Source organism: Podarcis raffonei, chromosome 2, assembly GCF_027172205.1.
Source record: "Podarcis raffonei isolate rPodRaf1 chromosome 2, rPodRaf1.pri, whole genome shotgun sequence".
Taxonomy (NCBI): domain Eukaryota; kingdom Metazoa; phylum Chordata; class Lepidosauria; order Squamata; family Lacertidae; genus Podarcis; species Podarcis raffonei.
Window position 1 is genome coordinate 41421121 of NC_070603.1, and position 19259 is coordinate 41440379.

Here is a 19259-nt window from a genome sequence, read left to right on the forward strand (position 1 = left end):
GCATCTCCAGGTAGGATTGGAAGAGACCCAATAAAAAGGAGCCAAATAAAAAGGCTGAGATGGTAACTGGAGTAGTGAAGCTACCAAGAGATGAGGAGCCTCTTTGGGGGGTGGGGGCTGTGTGGTGGCCACTTTTGTAGGAGAGCAGAAACTAACTCCCAGTGGTTTCAACTGTGGCCATGGACTGTGGCCATGGGAGACGCAAAGACCCTCTTGGAGTGTTAATGCTGTGAGCCCCTCCATCACAGCCTTAGGTTGTAAATATGCGAAAATAAACCACAGATCATAAAGACACCATGGTCTCCGCTATGCCTCAGTTCCAAAGAAAACACAAACCCTGGGTAAGTGCCTGGAATCTTCTACCACCGTAGTCATTGGAGTGGTGTGTAACAATCATAGCTGTCAACTTTTCCCTTTTCTTGTAAGGAATCGTATTCGGAATAAGGGAATTTCCCTTTAAAAAAGGGAAAAGTTGACAGCTATGGTAACAATACCTTTCCCCATCCCAATTATTGCTCTGGAATATATGCTAAGGGCTGGTGTCCTACTGTTAAGATTTGCCTGTTGCAGGAATCTTCAAATTGACCTCATGTCTATTTGCCCTCCACTTGTGGTAAAGTCAGGTTCTAAGAGCTTCTTCCCCCGAGGCTGATGTCTTCAGTGGCAATTAGGGAAACACAGTGCTTTGTGCAGGAGGAGTTCAGTGCTCGCCGCATGCTCTGACAAAAGGCACATTTTTAAACTGAGATAAGTGCCAATTAATTTTCGCTTCAGCTGCTAGGCAGCCTCGTGTATCTTGCACAAAAGCAGGTGATTTCCTCTTGGTAGGGTACCGTGTGTGTGTGTGTGTGTGAGAGAGAGAGAGAGAGAGAGAGAGAGAGAGAGAGAGAGAGAGAGAGAGAAACACAGACAGCATCTATGTATGGCAAGGAGACAGAGAGAGGTGTGAACACATGCAGGGGGAAAATGTATGTGGGAGAGAGTGCATAGGCTAAGAAGGCACATGACATAGTCAGTACAGCTCTGGCTTGGCAGAGAATTACATTCTTTTGACAGCTGCATTTGATCTACTCGTCAATCTTTACTATAAGTTAATAAAATGATTTTTATTTTTGGGGGGGAGGGGGAAATACCTCACATGTGACGAGTACCTCAATGGGCAACAGACAAAACCTGTGAGTTTCTGTTAGTTACAGCTATGTACTCTTCGTCCCATGAAAGGGAAGTGAAAACATGCCAGATTGTAGGTATCTACAGTGGCTAAGGTTAAGCATTCTTCCTGAAATTAAAATAATCCAAAACAGTGGTACCTCGGGTTACATACGCTTCAGGTTACATACACTTCAGGTTACAGACTCCGCTAACCCAGAAATAGTGCTTCAGGTTAAGAACTTTGCTTCAGGATGAGAACAGAAATCGTGCTCCAGCGGCGCGGCGGCAGCAGGAGGCCCCATTAGCTAAAGTGGTGCTTCAGGTTAAGAACAGTTTCAGGTTAAGAACAGACCTCTGAAACGTATTAAGTACTTAAGTACTTAACTGTACAGGGGACCTAAAGGAGTTCCTTGGATGCCACCTCCGCCCATCAGACCACAGTGTGATGGGATTGCGAGAGCCTGAGCTGGAAAGACCTTGTAAGCAGAAGAGTGTCCACAGGTGCTTCAAAGGCAACTCCAAAGCCTGAGCTCTGTCACAGCTGAGAAGCCACTCTATTTAAGGTGGGAGGAGAGCAGAGAGAGAGAGAGAGAGTTCACGCACATGCCTGCAGTGCTCCAGGAAGCACACGCTCCTGTCTTCCCCAAGGAACCACCTGAGCAAATCACAGCCAGCAGCAGAGCAAGAGATAAGGGCTGCACAATCAAACATTTATCTCAGCATGTAGGATTACAGTGTGTTCAGCCTCGGAAGGTGCAATGTGCCCAGCCTGACATTGCTAGCGAAAGCAAAGCACAGAGATACGGGATCTTGTTGGAGATGTAAACCAATTGCCAAGATCCAAGCTTATTACACGATGGGAGCTCATTAGGGGGGACGGCAACTGCCCCTTCCTCTTGTTTCTGGCTCACTTCCCAAACCAGATTTGTTCTTCAGCACCTCTTCTGATATTATTGTTTTCCTAACAGAGAGACGTTTCTCTGTGGGGAAACTGCATCAAAGCCAAGCCTATCATCACTGGGAGGCTGTAGCAACTCACAGAAGATGCTTTTTTCTTAAGGAAAAAATCAGCAGCTTCGTAGAGAACATAGAGTTTGCTCATAATACAATTCCCTCCCTGAAGTGCTATTGTGGCAATGTGTGGTAGCAGTTATCCTCCCACCTCTCTCTCTCTCTCTCTCTCTCTCTCTCTCTCTCTCTCTCTCTCTCTCATTCTCTCATATTTGCAATGCCCATACAGAAAATTGTTTGAATTTGAATTGTTTGAAAAGTCAGCCCCCTTTCTCCATCATTTCTAGACTCACAACTGAAGGATAGATTGATTAAATAAATAGATAAATAAATAAATAAATAAATAAATAAATAAATAAATAAATAAAGCAAGCAAGCAAGCAAGCAAGCAAGCAAGCAAAAAGACAATTTTGTTTGCCAACAGATGCCTTTAACAGGAAAAGCAGTTTTCAAGAGTCAGCTAAGAATGCTTACATTTAAAAATGGCTATACCATTGCTCATGTATGACTACCTAAGTAGATATCTAAGGGAAGCATACTCCTGCTATTTCTGCCAAATGGGAGTCAAAGGAATTGCCCAGTGTTATTTACACTAACTGGTAACAGCTAATCAGGGTCGTGGGGCAGAGGACTTTCATACCTGAGACCCTTTCACTTGAAAATCCAGGAGCTGGACCCATCTGTAGTTGTACAGACTGTCCCCATTGATTTCTTATTGTTCTTGTACTTTTATTACAATTGTTTTTACTGTTCTTTTAATGTAACAATAATTGCTATATTATTGTTAGTTTGGTTTTATATATCTGGTGTGCCCCACACCCTGGATCACTTGTTTGATGATGGGTAGGATAAATATGAAATAAATTAAAGTTAAATGAAATATATCTGAGGAAAGCTCATGTCTGGTAGCGGCAGTTGGCATGAGCACAAGTGCTGTCGAGGAGTCCAGAAGTGTGTTTCGTTCCTTGGTTGGTTTAAAAAATCTGTTTCCTGCCCTTCCACCCAAAGGGTGGCAAACAGCCAAGTAGCAAAATAACAGAATTGAAAATAAAATATAAATAAATAAAAGGTATTTTAAAAAACATTGAGAACATCTAAAAACATACTGCGACAGCTAATAATTATTGCTAGGAACAGTATATTGCAGCTAACAAATGCCTGAGTAAACAGGAAAGCTTTTTAACCTCATGAATGTTAATAATGAAGGAGACAGACTCAGGGCACTCCACAGATGAGGAACTGCCACGAAGAAGGCCCTGTCACAGGTAAACACCAACTAAGCCTCCCTGCTGAACACAGGGGATGAGGGATACCGAGTCTGTTTCAAGTCCCAATTTCTACTTAAAATGAGGGCACATAAGCCTTTGAACAACAGGCTATATATTGCTTTCCATTTAAAAAGAAAAAAACCCAGATCAGTATGGAACCCCTACCTCCAGCGCAAGAGGCATCTGCCATGGAAAACATGGGAAACATTCAGAGCTAGGCAGAGGGCCTTCTCGGTAGTGGCGCCCGCCCTGTGGAACACCCTCCCATCAGATGTCAAGGAAATAAACAGCTACCTGACTTTTAGAAGCCATCTGAAGGCAGCCCTGTATAGGGAGATTTTAAAGGATTGGTGTTTTATTGTGTTTTTAATATTCTGTTGGGAGCTGCCCAGAGTGGCAGGGGAAAACCAGCCAGAAGGGCGGGGTATGAACTACTACTACTACTACTACTACTACTTCTTCTTCTTCTTCTTCTTCTTCTTCTTCTTATTATTATTATTATTATTATTATTATTATTATTATTATTATTATATTCTCCCCTTGACAAGTAGTTGGTGCTCATCTCCTACACCTCCCATCCAAATACCAGTGGAAATCACAATTTGAGCAGGTCCCAGAAAAGCAAACAATAGTGCATTCCTGTACATGTCTACTCAGAAGTAAACCCCACTGCATTCAGCGGGGCTTACTCCTGCATAGAGATCTGCAGTCTGAACAGATTAAATCTGCTTTGCTAATAGTACATTGCTCCAACTTCCACTGTTTCACTGTGTTGCATCACTTAATGCAAGAAGAACGGCATCATCACACACTCATCCCAATGCAGCCAAGAAGCATCCACTACAATGCTTGGTTTCTTGCTGCATATTTCCAAGCTGGGTTTTGTGCAGTTAGTGTCTACGGTTATTGATTCGTCTACCCTGGTGTGCAGTGACACTCGGCAACAGGTCCGCTGGCATACTTAGCAGATTCCAAGGGGAGCCTCACCTAGCTGGGGTGCAGGTTCTAAGCCACCTGCCAGGGGGAGAAGAAAGAAAAAGCTTGTGCTTTTTTGGTGGTTTCTCATCCTTGCCTAGGGGTAGCTGCCAATCACACTTTGACACCTGTCACAAATGCAGACAAGCCGTCTAGACAAATGCATCTGATTAGCATTAAAACAAGGATGGATAAATATATTTATGAAGGGTGTTATGTGATAAAGGTTGATCTGATTATTTCTTCCCCTCTTTCTGTAGTATCCCTAATAGCCCCAACTGAAAATATGATATAGTGCTAGGTCAGGGGTGGCTAATCCGCAGACGAGATCTGGCCCACAAAGACATGCGGGAAGTAGCCTACCAGTCTCGCAGCTTCATCTCCCAATCTGGTCAGAAGATATGAGTCCTTTATCTCCCAGTCTCAGTGCTGAGATCAAGAGATAGAATCCCTCTGCCACTCCCTGAGTTCTCTGAAGAGCAGCCAGAGGGATCATTTACTTCCCTTCTTAGTGCCAAGCAGCACAGTGCTGAGACTTGAGATAAGCCCCTCCACCTGCTCTTTAAAGTAAAAGGCAGCCTTCTTCCTCACCCTCATTCCACAGCTGCCCTTTTACTCACAGGGAGCAGGCAAAGGGCTCACCTCTGATCACAGCGCTGTGGTGTTTAGTGCTAGGACAGGCAGCAGAGCTGCTCTATGGAGATCCTTTGGAGATTCCAGGGAGCACATGGAAAAAGGGTAGTATTGGAACACTGAGGGAGGAAACAAGCTGTTTTCGCGGAGATCAGATAAGGGGGTAAGAGTTGCAAGGACATGCTATAAACTGAGAACCAGCCAAATATACTCCTCATTACAGTATACTTTATACGATGTGCTTAAAAAATTCAACTGCATACTTGAAAAAGTCAAGAGAAGATAACCTGATGTCAAGAACACTCTCTTTTTAGCCTGTAATGTGTCACTCTGGAATGCTGTTGAAGTAATATTTTTTTTAAAAGCAAAAGAGAGACTATATGTGCATATGTGTATCTTTCATTCAATTTACAGACACAGAAAATTTAAAGAATGATTGTTAGAGACATCTGCATCAGCAACGGCAGCTTGGTACTAGTCTCCCAAACATCTGCAACATCCCCTTCCAGCAGCAGGAGAGAATCTTAGGACCATGGGCATAGCCAGGGAGAGCAGCTGCCCCCTCCCCAAGATCAAGTAAAACAATAGACCAATCGCATCGATTCTGCTCCCCTAACAAAAGCCCTGCTCCCCCCACCCAAAAAATCCTGGCTACGTTCATGCATATTTCTTGCTCCTCCACCCAGCTCTGAAGTTCTGGTTCTTCCAGGCTCACAGATGTAGCACTTAGCTGTAGAAACTGCCACCAGGCAAGATAGTCTTGCAGTAATAGTGGCGCTTGGTAGAACTACTTGGCATTGTCATGGTGGATTTTTGAATGTCCATTTAACTCTACATCCCTTATCTCAGTAATTTTTACAATAACCCTGTAAGGTAGGACACTGCTATTATCTCCATCATGTAGAACACTCTGGGGAGTGTTGCCTAAGTGCAGTCTACATCCCCGTTTTGCCACTATCAGCAAATCCTGGAATGTACACAGAATAAATGTACAGCAAAACCATACCATGTAGGGGAAATAGCCAGCCCTTCTGTGTGCAACATTTAGGTACTCCTATCTCTGTCCTAAATACTCCTTCCTACATTACAGGGAAGTGAGCAAAGCATGCACATCCTACACTTTCCTGAAAATACAAATATCAAGGTTCCAAGTGGAAAATCTGCCTATTTCTGGCCAATGAGAAATGAAACCATTTCTCACTTCTCTTCCCTATATTGACAAGTAACCAGTACAGTCCCCTAAATGGACGCTTTCCGAGGCACTACAGAATATTAAGTTTCACACCAAACCCTCCAAACCAGCTCTTGACTGGCTTAACTAGGCTAGCTGCTGCTAAGAGATTCACTCTGCATTTTGGAGCAAACTTATCTGATTTGCACCACCTGGAGCAGTGCTTGGATTGAACACACACACATATATATATATAAATATGTGGTGTAGCTCACATTTCTGCAGGGTGTGGCTGCTTGCAGTTTATCAGGTCGTCATAGGATCATAGAACTGTAGAGTTGGAAGGGACCCCAGGGGTCATCTAGTCCAACCCTCTACAGTGAAGAATTGCTGACCGGCAGCTATCCAATCTCTGTTTAAAAACCTCCAGTGAAGGGGAGTCCACCCCATTCGGAAGTAGTCCATTCCACTGTCAAACAGAAAATTCTTCCTAATGTTTAGTCTCCTTTCTTGTCATTTGAATCCATTGGTTCAGGTCCTACCCTCCAGAGCAGCAGAAAACAAGCTTGCTCCATCATCCATGGGAAAGCCCAAGGTTTGGTTTTTTTATATAGTCCTACAGTCGCTTTGAGATAAGTGCTGTGTGGCACCACACAGATTAAGAATGCCTTTGAAAATCCCTCCGTTAAGTGGCTGGACATAATTCCATGCTGTGCCTTACAGGGTGAGGGGAGATGGCCTGCCCCCGTGTCAAATGCAGGTTGCCTTTGAAAGTTTTAAACATAAGAGCATTCATGCCATTCCCCAGAAGAAATCCATTAAGTCCTAAGATTCTCCTGACTTGAGACTAAGAAAGCAGAGAGTGATGGCAGCTACTGCATAATAGGACAAAGAAGGACATCTCAATCTGCTCTGCCTCACAGGACAGGTGGGAGGCTCCCATCATATACAGCAAAGCAAGTCTTTTGACTGATGGGCTCTAAAACCCTCTCCCTGATCTCTCTCCCAACAGAGAGGGTGTGGACTGTTTGAACATTTGTCCTCAGCAAAACACAACACACAGGAGCCGTTTGCTCAAAAGTATAGTCTCTGCACTATCTGAAGAAATACCCCCTAACTCCAGCTCAGTGTGCATGATCCACAGACAGAGAGGCACATTCTGTAGCTTGCTTTAAAAAATAAATAAATAAAAATTATTTTTGCCAGCAGCAAAGCAGCTGCCACTCCATTCCAGAAAGCTGTCTGAAAGTGTAATTAGTGGCAGATTAGTAGTGGGATTCTGATGGGGGTTCACACAATGAGGAGAGAGGCAGAGAGAGAGTTCCTTCATCTCCTCGGCTTAACTCTATGATCCATCTGGAAGTGGTCAAGTCTACCTGGAAGGTCAAGGTGGTTAGCCGGGCCTTTGCAGAGTTTTCCATGTAATGGGTTTGTTGAACCATGGGAAAGATGGTGCAGTCCTTGGTGCACTGTTTTTTGTAGGCAATTCTCCTCAGATTTCAAAAAGCTTGTTATTAAGTCCAGAACTTGTTTAGAGATACATCTGTCAGCAAGTCTGTCATCTGTCACCATGTGAACTATTAACTGAAGCCTGAGGATTCCACTGATAAAAACTACAGTCGTACCTCAGAAGTTGAACAGAATCTGTTCCAGAAGTCCGTTCAACTTCCAAAACGTTCGAAAACCAAAGTGTGGCTTCTGATTGGCTGCCAGAAGCTCTTGCAGCCAACTGGAAGTCGTGGAAGCCCCACTGTATGTTCGGCTTCCAAAAATAGTTCACAAATCAGAACACTCACTTCCGGGTTTGCGGCGTTCGGGAGCAAAAACGTTCGAGAACTAAACTGTTCAAAAACCAAGGTACGGCTGTATTTGTCTTGTTGTTTCAGTTAGGGCCGTCCATATATCAAATAATTATCAGCTGATTGACTACCTGGCTTTTAATTGGTTACATGAAACTAAAAATGTAAGAGTCCCTGTGCCCCAATACCCACAACCTGACTTTATAGAGTACAAAAATGAAGGCCCCTAATGGTAGATATGTATTCATGGAAGGCCTCCTCTATGGATTTGGCTTAGTAACACTGGACTCAACTTCTTCCCCCAATTCTGAACAGCTCCAATTAAAACAATATCTCTTCCACTGCCTTTGAACATTACATCAAGTGACTTGAAAGCCCCCAGATGTTGTTGGGACAATAATTTCTGAACCTACTGGCCATCTTGGCTGGGGCTGATGAGAGTTGGGAGTCCAACAACATCTGGGAACCCAAGGTTGAGAAAGGCTGCTTTAAAAGACTCTAGCTCTCCCCAAAGGCGCTAAGTTTAGCAGAGGTGGACTTACAGGCAGAGGCGCACAAGGCCTTGCTTCACTTCAAAACCTTGTGGGAACAAGTTGATCACTAGGAGCTCTCCTCGGTGCTGAAATGACAGATCTGCCTTGCTCTGTGGGCTCTGCCACAGGACAAGAATAGAACACTGCTGCAAAGTATATTGGACGAAGATCATTTAGAAATATCTTAAATGGATTTTGCTTATATACCTAAAGAGGAAATGTATGGCTATGCTTTGTTACCTGAAATTAATAATTTTTTTATAATAAAAAAGAGGGAAACTGTTTGTCAGAAAATACATATACTGTTTGTTGGGTTTGGAAATAAAATAAAATAAATATTTTTGATAAGTAGGTTAAAAGCCACCAGAGGACACTGGATCAGGGCCAACACACTAGAAGAGAGGGGTTGACGCCTTTCCTCCATGCTTCCCCCCTCTGTCCTCCATGGTTTCAATGCTGACACCAAAGCTGTTCCTAACTTCGGAGGGGTCTCAAGGTCAGGTACATAATGGACCTGCCTTTTTCACCTCCATGGCTAACAGCAGGTGAGGGGAAGGTTTAAGTTAGGGATATGGCATAGCACCAAATGGTTAATCATCCTTCCATCAGCCCCACATCCCTTACCAAAGTATCACCACCAGCCTGGCACAGATTTAAGCAACAACAACATGGGGAGGAATTCAGTGTTGTGCTAAGGCTATCATTCCTCCAGGACAAGAATTTCGGCTTGCCAGATGGAACAATCCCCCTTCACCTCCCCCAGTGCACTGTTCCAGGGGGTTATCCCACCCCACCCCAGAACCAATCGCGGGGAACATTGGGGGGAAGAGGGGAAGAAGTGCTGCTGGACAAACAGAAGTCCTTGTGTAGCATTTCCACTGGTGGGACTCATTAGCTGAATCCCACTTATGGGATTTTATTTTGAAATAAAGTTTAAAATACAGGCAACAAACATAAGAACATACATTAACAAGATCACTAATTAAGGGAGTGAAAATGCACTGATTACAGTACTTAGTATATAATATGTACGCTTGTGGGATGATTAGAAGGAAACAGCCTAAGGGGAAGCACACAAACTATTGAGAGAGTTTGGATGTGCAATTTATGTAGTTGAATCATAGAATAGATAGATACCATGGATAGAGATAGAGACAGAGATATAGCCAGACAGACAGACAGACAGACAGACACACACACACACACACACACACACTTGATGATTTTAACCAAAGAAAAAGGTGGCCAGAGTCACATCTAGCTTGGTCTTAACCGAGTAGTATCCAAAAGTGTAAATAGCCGGCAGGGGGAAACATCCAAAAGTGACAAATATCCTTATTAGGACCAACAAAATGCCACAAAATAGGGAGCAAACTTTTGAGGGGAACCAAAACCAACTCAGAGATTTGAACAAGCTCATAACTTCCAACCATACAGATCAAAACCTGATCTGGGGGAACCTGAGGCCCTGCAGATTTTGATGGATGCTAACTTCCATCAGGCCCTGCCAGCATGGTCAGTAATCAGAGATGATGGGAACTGTAGTCCAGAAACATCTGAAGGGTCTCAGGTTCCCCATTGCTGCTTCAGATCAGGGCTGAGGAAGCCATGGCTCTCCAGCATCCCTGACTCTCATCATCTCTGATCATTGGACCATGCTGACCAGGGCTGTTGAGAGCAGGAGTCCAAGAACATCTAGAAAGCCACAGGTCAATTAACAAGTTTGCAACCCGAATTTTAATACTTTGGCATCACTTTCCAGGGTGGCACATTTAGTAATCTTGGAGGAGATTTTGTTCTCAGCCACACACCCATCTCCAGCCAGAAAGGAACCAAAATGTATCCAGGAAACGGATGCCAGGTGCTGAAAGGCAGCCCTGGCACTTCAAGCTTCTGCACATGCCACTAATAAGGGAAAGGTAAAGGACCCCTGGATGGTTAAGTCCAGTCAAAGACAACTATGGGGTTCGGCACTCATCTCTCTTTAGGCTGAGGGAGCTGGCGTTTGTCCACAGACAGCTTTCTGGGTCATGTGGCCAGCATGACTAAACTGCTTCTGGTGCAATGGGACACCGTGACGGAAACCAGAGTGCACAGAAACACCGTTTGCCTGTCTGCAATTGTGGTACCTATTTATCTACTTGCACTGGTATGCAAGTACCAGTTTCGAACTGCTAGGTTGGCAGAAGCTGGAACAGAGCAACAGGAGCTCACCTCGTCGCAGGGATTCGAACCACTGACCTTCTGATCGGCAAGCCCAAGAGGCTCAGTAGTTTAGAACACAGTGCTACCCGTGTCCCTATGCCACTAATAAGAGCAAGTGGCTAAGACAGAGAGCCAGAGCCTAGATCCTTAGGATGAAAAGTGAGGAATCGAGCAAAAAAGAGGGAGAGGGGGCTACTTTGGAACAGCCTGGCACTGCCACAGCTCTCACTTGGTAATATACTGTTATCAAAGCCAGGGTAGTTCCACCTTAACCCCCCACCCCCATCTAACACCTGCAGGCCCACATTCACACCGGGGGGAGAAAACACTGACTCTATGTCCTTTTTTATTCAATCACTGATTTAGATGTCCACATCTGGTAAAACCTTGTACAACCAAAGATCAAACCTGGTACAGCCTCCTTCCTGTAGGCCCTAAGGAAGTAAACAAGCCAAAGGAAAGGTTATTACATTTACCGGTAAGTCCATCAGAAACCTGTCCCGATTTTAAGGCAGGATGACGTGTCCCACCTCAGTCAGCTTTTCCCTGTACCAGCCCCATAATTAAGGCAAGAGTCAGGTAGAGGAAGGAAAAACGTGTGTTTTGCCAGAGGCTCGTGTTGATGGGTATCCGTCATGTTCTTACTCAGACACAGCATAGCAGTGTGCGAGAGAGAATGTGTGTGCTGTAAGTCACAATGCAGGAAATAAGTTTGACCCAAGCACTCGAAGTGTGTAAAGCACTGCGATACAGAAACCAACAGACACATATCTACAGATACCAAATTGCATTGGCACACAAATAGCTCCTGGGATAATGGAATTCTGGTCTGTCAGTCTACCATCTCCTCTTGAACCACTTCCCAGTGTGGAAGGGAGAGGAAAAGTCTGAAAGCTGAGCAGGAGGGGAAGATAACAGACTGCATTTGGGAAACCTGCAGCCTTTCACCTGGGAGTGAGCACCCACTATCTCTCTAAGGAACTGGGGAAATGTAACTACTCCCCTCTGTTTTAGTGAAGCCATAATTGACTGTGTGGCATTTAAATTCCACCCAATTAAACACAACCTCCTGGTAGTTCAGAAAAGTGAAAATCAGTAGAACATAAATAAAATCAAAGCTTAAAAAACAGTCAATACACCAGTGCTTTTGTGACATTAGCAGCCAGTCCCATTGTCACCTGGGAACTATTTGCACATTGAGGGAACACCCCTCAAATGAAGGAGAAATGAGATGCAAAAGCTACTCTATGCACATTCCTACAATCTGATGTGTAAAGTCAGAGAGCTTTCAGGGTATCCCCTGCCAGGCACTGACCTTTCCAGACACCTTGAGTTTTTGATTAAGAGACACCGAACACAAGTCTTCATGCATACGATCCAGCAGCCACAGTAAGAACTCCAGGGCATCGTGCTGTGAGTTTCCGCGGAACTGTGTGCCATACTTAGATACGACATTCTGCAGTTAAACAAACAAACAAACAAGAGTTCAGAGTTAATATTTTGTATGGTGTAGGAAAGGGGCCCTAGCCATGGAAGGGTAAAAGATATTCATATGCCTTGATCCTCCTTGACATCTTCCCTCTGCTTGGGCTAAGTTGTGGGTAATCAAAAAGAGCCAAGAGCAGAAGAATCACATTAATAATAACAATAAGGCCTCATCAAAACAAGATGTCTGGACTGTACCATTTCAGAGTGCAAGTGGGGGCTGGCACATCAGAGAGAAGGTAAGCCAGAAGTGTCCTCCCAGACACACCCACTTTCTGTGGGGATGGAACTGTTTGATATGGAGAAGCAGTCCATCAAGGGAGGTCCCCAACTGCGGTCAAAGTGGTACAGTCCAAACAAAGGTTTACCACCTGAGTGAGAACAAGCCCTAAGAGTCACACTGAGTAACCCTGGAAAAGTCACTCATTCGCTTGACTGAAATAAGAGAAAGGGCACAGCCCAGATGTAGGCTTGTCACCTAAGCGAGAGCTCAGCCTGAATTATGCAGAGCACATTTGCATGACTTCTGCTGTATAATCTGGACCAGCTCCAAGATGGCAGGATTCAAAGAACACGGTGTTATTTGTAGCAAGGACAGCAACAGCGGTAGGCAAGGACATGGAGGAAATTTTAAAGGGAAGGGACACAGGAAGAAGTAACCATAGAAGCGGGGCAGAGAAATATGTGGGATGGTACCCCATGGCTTCAAAGCTTTCCCCATTCTACTGCCCTATATGTATCTAAGTAGCCTCAGCTAGGCAAAGGCAGCCACAAAACTCGCACAAGGCCTACTCCTGACCTAACAGAGGGGAAAAAATGTAGAACATTTGTTGGACCAGATCTACAGGTACAGTGAGGGGGGAAAGTATTTGGTCCCCTGCTAAATTTGCCCGTTTGCCCTCTGACAAAGAAATGACCAGTCCATAATTTTAATGGTAGGTTTATTGTAGCTGTGAGAGACAGAATAACAACAGGAAAAACCCCAGAAACTCAGAAGACAAAAGTCAGAGATTGATGTGCATTATAATGAGTGAAATAAGTATTTGATCCCTTTGCAAAAGATGACTTAGTACTTGGTGGCAAAACCCTTGTTGGCAATTACAGAGATCAGACGTTTCTTGTAGGTGGCCACCAGGTTTGCACACAACTCAGGAGGTATTTTGTCTGACTCTTCTTTGCAGATCCTCTCCAAGTCAGTAAGATTTCGAGGCTGATGTGTAGCTACTCGAACCTTCAGCTCCCTTCACAGATTTTTGATGGGATTAAGGTCTGGAGATTGGCTAGGCCACTCCAGGACCTTAATGTGCTTCTTCTTGAGCCACTCCTTTGTTGCCTTGACTGTGTGCTTTGGGTCATTGTCATGCTGGAATACCCATCCTCGACCCATTTTCAATGCCCTGGCTGAGGGAAGGAGGTGCTCACTCAAGATTGGACGATACATTGTCCCAACCATCGTCCCTTCGATGCAGTGAAGGTGTCCTGTCCTCTTAGCAGAAAAACACCCCCAAAGCATAATTTGTCCCCCTCGATGTTTGATGGTGTGGATGGTGTTCTTGGGGTCATAGGCAGCATTCCTCCTCCTCCAAACACGTTGAGTTGATGCCAAAGAGCTCCATTTTGGTCTCATCTGACCACAACACTTTCACCCAGTTCTCCTCTGGGTCATTCAGATGTGCATTGGCAAACTGCAGATGGGCCTGTACATGTGCTTGAGCAAGGGGACCTTGCGGGCTCTGCAAGATCTCAGTCCTTCACGGCGTAGGGTGGTACCAACTGTTTTCACAGTGACTATGGTCCCAGCTGGCCTAAGATCACTGACAAGCTCCCCCGTGTAGTTCTGGGCTGCTTCATCACCGTTCTCCTGATCATTGCAACTCCATTAGATGAGATCTTGAATGGAGCCCCAGATGGAGGGAGGTTGACAGTTATTTTGTGTTTCTTCCATTTGCGAATTATTGCACCAACTGTTGTCACCTTCTCACCAAGCTGCTTGGCAATAGTCTTGTAGCCCAGTCCAGCCTTGTGCAACTCTACAATCTTCTCCCTGACATCCTTGGACAGTTCTTTGGTCTTGGTCATGGTGGCTACTTTGGAATCTGCTGGATTGATTGCTTCTGTCGACAGGTGTCTTTTGTACAGGTACTGTAACGAGCTGGGATTACAGGTAAGACCTCTCCCTTACAGACCAGGGAGAAGAGTCGGTGGAGGAAGATTGGAAGAAATTTAAAGACTATTTACAGAAACATTGTAAAATTAATGAATGTTAGAAGGATGTTGGAATGATGTTATGTGACTTTAGCAGGAATGATATAAAGGATTTGGGAATAACTGACTGTTAATTGGTGAAAGGAGGGAAAGTAAAGCTACATTATACTAAGATAAATTACAGGACTAAAATTTGAAAAGATGGAAAGGATTTGCTGAAATAGATAATCGATCTAGAATACAAAAAAGGGAGGTGTGAGGAGGTCAAGGAAATAAGCTAATGAAAGATAAGTAATGGGAAGATTTGTTGTATTTTTCTTTGTTTTTTCTTTTTTGTTTAATGGATTTTATTTCTCTGTTGTTTTTTTCCTTTTGTATCTTATCCTTTTTTCTTTACCTGTTGTGATGTGTTGTATTGTTTTTTGGTTTAAAATGATGTTTTTTACTTTTTCTTTTTGTACCCCTTAAAACTTTAATAAATATTATTTTTTAAAAAAAAAGACCTCTCCTTTACAGCAGGTGCTTCTAATCTCAGCTCGTTACATACAGTGAAGAAACCAGGTAGCCTGACATCTGGCTGGTTGATAGGGGACCAAATACTTATTTCACTCATTATAATGCACATCAATCTCTGACTTTTGTCTTCTGGGTTTCTGGGGTTTTTTCCTGTTGTTATTCTGTCTCTCACAGCTACAATAAACCTACCATTAAAATTAGGAACTGGTCATTTCTTCGTCAGAGGGCAAACGGGCAAATTTAGCAGGGGACCAAATACTTTCCCCCCCTCACTGTAGCATCTGGGCGTAATAAGTTTGAATAGTTGTAAATCTGGTCAATACAATGGAGTTGTGAAAAAGAAACCCTGCAGCTGAACTACTCTTCAGTTTGACATTTCCTCCTCACTTTTTAACTTAACAAAGCAGGAACTTCTCCAATACAATGCAATACACATCAAACCTATTTCTACACCTAATGCAGTAGGTTTGTTTACATAATGACACAAGTCCTTATTCTTTCTTTTTTTGCTCTTGAAGCTACAAAGAAGACTATTTCTCCCCTGCTGAATAAAAGGTCCAATTCTTGCAGATAATCTAGCAAAAGTTTTCAATTTATTTATTAGGTTTCTCACCAACCTTTCCCGCAGGAAGCACAAGGTGGCATCCACAGCCCCCCCCCCCGCCCATTGTAAGGTAGGTTAGGCTGCGTTGCATGGCTGAGCAGGGATTTGAGCCTAAGTCTTCCTAGTCTAGGACAACCACTAAAACACATTGGCTTTTTAACAGCTACACCATGCTCGTGCCCTAGAAAAGCTTATCCCACAATGTGTGGCATCATCCTCAACATCATTACCATGTCAATTTTGTGCAAGTGATCTTCCCCTGACTTACCAAAACCAGAATTGCTCACTCCACATTTCAAAAATCATAATAATAATCCCCAGACCAACCGAGTTCCTAAATCATGTCCCTCTGCAGTTTGACCCCTGCTTACATTTCACAAGGAAAGAATTGGGACGACACGGTTTATCCCTGCAGCAATAGAAGAGGATGCTAAATTGATCCCCAATGTCGGATCTACAGGAGACAAACACAGGCTCTCTGCCTGCCTCTGAGTTGCCCAACAGTTACCATGACAACCAAAGCTACACTGTTGGGAACCCAGGAGGGCGAAGACAAGAAGAGTTCAGGATCTTTCTCTTTTTTGCCTGTCAGGGCCACTTTGCTCTTTCCTCTTGGAGGCTACACCTTGATGCCCTACCTGCAGCTCCTGGGCAAAGAAGTCCTCCTAGATCACAAAGCAAAACCAGCCACTTCCTGCTGTGCTTTGCTGACAAGGGGACATTTTGAAGGAGCCAATTATCTCTGCTATGAAGAAGAGTCTAGTCAGTTGCAGCTCTGAACATCACCCTGTCCAGCTTAACAAAAACTGGAAAACCTTCCTCTGACACACCATTCCTGTGCCCAAAGCCACTCACTAGGAGCTTGCCCCAGGTACCCATGAAGCCACCCCACACACTTTGTTCTGGCAAGGTGCCTGTGCCTTTAAGAGCTGTGGGATGGGCACAAACTCACAAGGAGAACTGCCCCCCCATCTATGCTGGGAAAAGCAGTGGTCTGTCTCTCATGAAGCTGGTAAGCAGTGGTGGCCTAACAGATGCTTCAGCACTATGACTCCCATCTACCCCAGCAGTGGTGTAGCGTGGGGGGCAGGGGTGGTAGCCCAGGAGGCACTAATTATCAATACCCAGTGCTGCCTCAAGACAACTGTGTACTTCAATTTTTGTGCTCCGCTGAAACGGCTTCTCCATGCAAACCAGGAAATGGCTTCTCCAGAGAATGGAAGGACTCTTCTTTTCTTATCTCTGCAGCAGCGATCTCCTGGGTGACGCGACACTGTTAGGCAGCTGCATGTGCATGTGTACTCCATCCGTTTCCCTCTCTCCCACCCACTCCTCCGCACGGCCCCAGACACTGGCAACCCACGCTACAGCACTGGCCAGGAGTGATGGGAGCTGTAGTCAGGGCCGTCTTTAGTAGATGCGGTGCTGGGGTGCAAATATCTGCCCAGCACCCCAAATTACCACAGATAGTGTTGGGTTGACCGTAGCTGTGCACTGCCAGCCATTGGGGGGTGCACAACTCTCCTCTATGCCGCTGTGGGAGGGCGATGCCCACAGAGGCTTGGGAGTGAAGTTGTGCCTCTCCCAAGCCTCCTCAGGAGGAGAGCGATCCCCGCATAGGCTTGGGAGGATTGGGAGGCAAGCTGCACTCCAGCCAGCTGTATGGTTGGCGGGGCGCAGCTTCCATCCTAAGCCTCTGTGGGGATCGCTCTCCTCCCAAGGAGGCTTGGGAGGGAAGCTGCATGCCCGCCAGCCTTATGGTTGGTGGGGCACTGCTGGCGGGCATGCAGGGAAAGTGGAGGCCGCAGGCAAAGCCCCAGCACTCCCCCACTTGCTGGGGCGCCCCTGAGAGGCCGGCGCCCTGGCGCGATGCACCACTAAGCCCTATGGGAAAGATGGCTCTGGTTGTAGTTCAGCAAAAAAAAATTGAGGACCCACAGTTCCCACCCCTCCCTTGAAGCCACAGGTGCCCTATTGGGAGGGCAGTGGTATCAACCCTACTTGCAACCAGCAGATCCAACGGCTACCGAAGACAGAGCTCTCTTTGTGCACGATGGCCAAGAGTTGCATGGGTTTCCCCCCATCAGTTCTGTCCCCAAGCTAGGTACTGAAAAAGCAGAATTGCAACGCAAGAGGAAATCTAAAGCACTAGCCTGCTAGAGATTGTGATGCTCTAATGTGACAGCCTAAGTCTCCAAGCCTACCCCAATGCCATAATTGCAGAAGGGATGACCTTTTTAAGAATGTAAATAAACACTCTGTTTCTAAATCAGAATGAGGGGGAATAGGTACATCTAGTCCCACATTATCGCTTCTCTGGCAGGCAGCCAAATGCCTCTGGCCACCAAATGCAAGCAAGGTATGAATGTGATGGCCACTCCTTGTTCCTTCTTAGCATCTTGTGATCAGAATTAGGCTGCCTCCCCTTTCCTGTGCAATCCGGGGCACTTCCACGCCTTAAGGATCTATCTCCTGTGCTCCAAAAGGTCTATTCCCCCTTACTCCCCCATCTCTCCACACTAACGTCTCCCACACGCTCTATTTCAAGAGCAAGCTGCTCCCTAAATACTGCTATGCTTGTTTAAGTGTGACATTCAGTATGCCGAGACGGGAATACTAAGAGCCTGGAAATATGCAGCAAAAAGCATGCACAGAAAGAATGTGTGCCAAGCACGGGGCATTGTGCCAGGCTGTGCTGGAATGCAGGTGTACAAAGCAACACTAGTTACAGGGCTGCCCACACCACACCTGAGCTTCAGTGAAATGGGCTGGACTAAAATCAGGCAGGTGAGAGACTCTCTCACTCCCCATAGGATTTTGGTACTAGCCCGGAACAGCAGGGAGGTGAAAGCTTCTGAAGAGTATTGTGAGGGTGGGGAGAAGGTGCAGCCCTTCTCAGCTGAAGGGCTGAGAAGTGTAAAATTATCATGGCACATGCCAACTCCAAAGGAAAGGGATTCAATCGGCATTTGATGTGCAGCCTACACTTGACATTATCTTTGTAACCTCAGGCTGTGGACTGGCACCACTCTCCCAGGCTGGTCATTGGCAGAGCTATAGACAGCTTCATATTTCAGCTAGGACGTAGCCTTCCTGGTCTGGAGGCATTATCAACAGCTTACCCCTTTCATATCCAGATCCTGGCTTGACCTCTGCACAGCTCCTGTGGCGAAGGTGTCTATGTTTATTGTGTGTATGTTTATTATGGACAGTGAGATTTGGGGACGGGAGAAGGGGGAGAGAACACCATTTGATTTTCCCATCTCAGGCAGTATAATGTCTTGCACCCTGTACCCCTGCAGTGATATTATGTGACAGGACTCACTAGCTGGAACAAAAGTCGTGCCTGAGGTAAAATTGGAAAGTTCCCTTCAAGGAGTCCTCAGCATAGTGGGTGGAATTCAGTGTTGTACTCTGCTGAACGTCCTTGTCAAGCATTGCAGCTTCCTAGACTGCCCCCAAGTGTTCTGGGTGTTCTCCCAAAACACCCCTCTGAGCCAATTTTTGGGTGTGCAGGGGGAGGAGAAGAGGGGAGCCCAGTTGTGCCAGAAGAAGCCCAGGGCTTCTGCTGATGTAACACATTACCCAGTGAGACTAGAATGCCTGAGGGTCCCTCTAACAGGTGAGGTCAGATGTGAGACATCACCAGCATCCTCTACCTTTCGTTTCTCCAGGTGTTGCTGGACTCCAGCTCCAACCAT

General features: G+C 45.4%; 1 protein-coding gene across 2 annotated transcripts in view; it reads right to left on the reverse strand.

The window, feature by feature from the left end:
- Nucleotides 1-19259, reverse strand: part of USP43 (ubiquitin specific peptidase 43) — an 87756-nt gene that overhangs the window by 55699 nt on the left and 12798 nt on the right. The window contains exon 2 of one of the 2 annotated variants that reach the window (XM_053376163.1): nucleotides 12064-12204. The exons of the other annotated variant lie outside the window; for it this stretch is intronic. Coding sequence (XP_053232138.1) covers nucleotides 12064-12204 — 141 coding nt within the window. The remainder of the gene's footprint in view (nucleotides 1-12063; nucleotides 12205-19259) is intronic. 2 annotated transcript variants of the gene reach the window in all.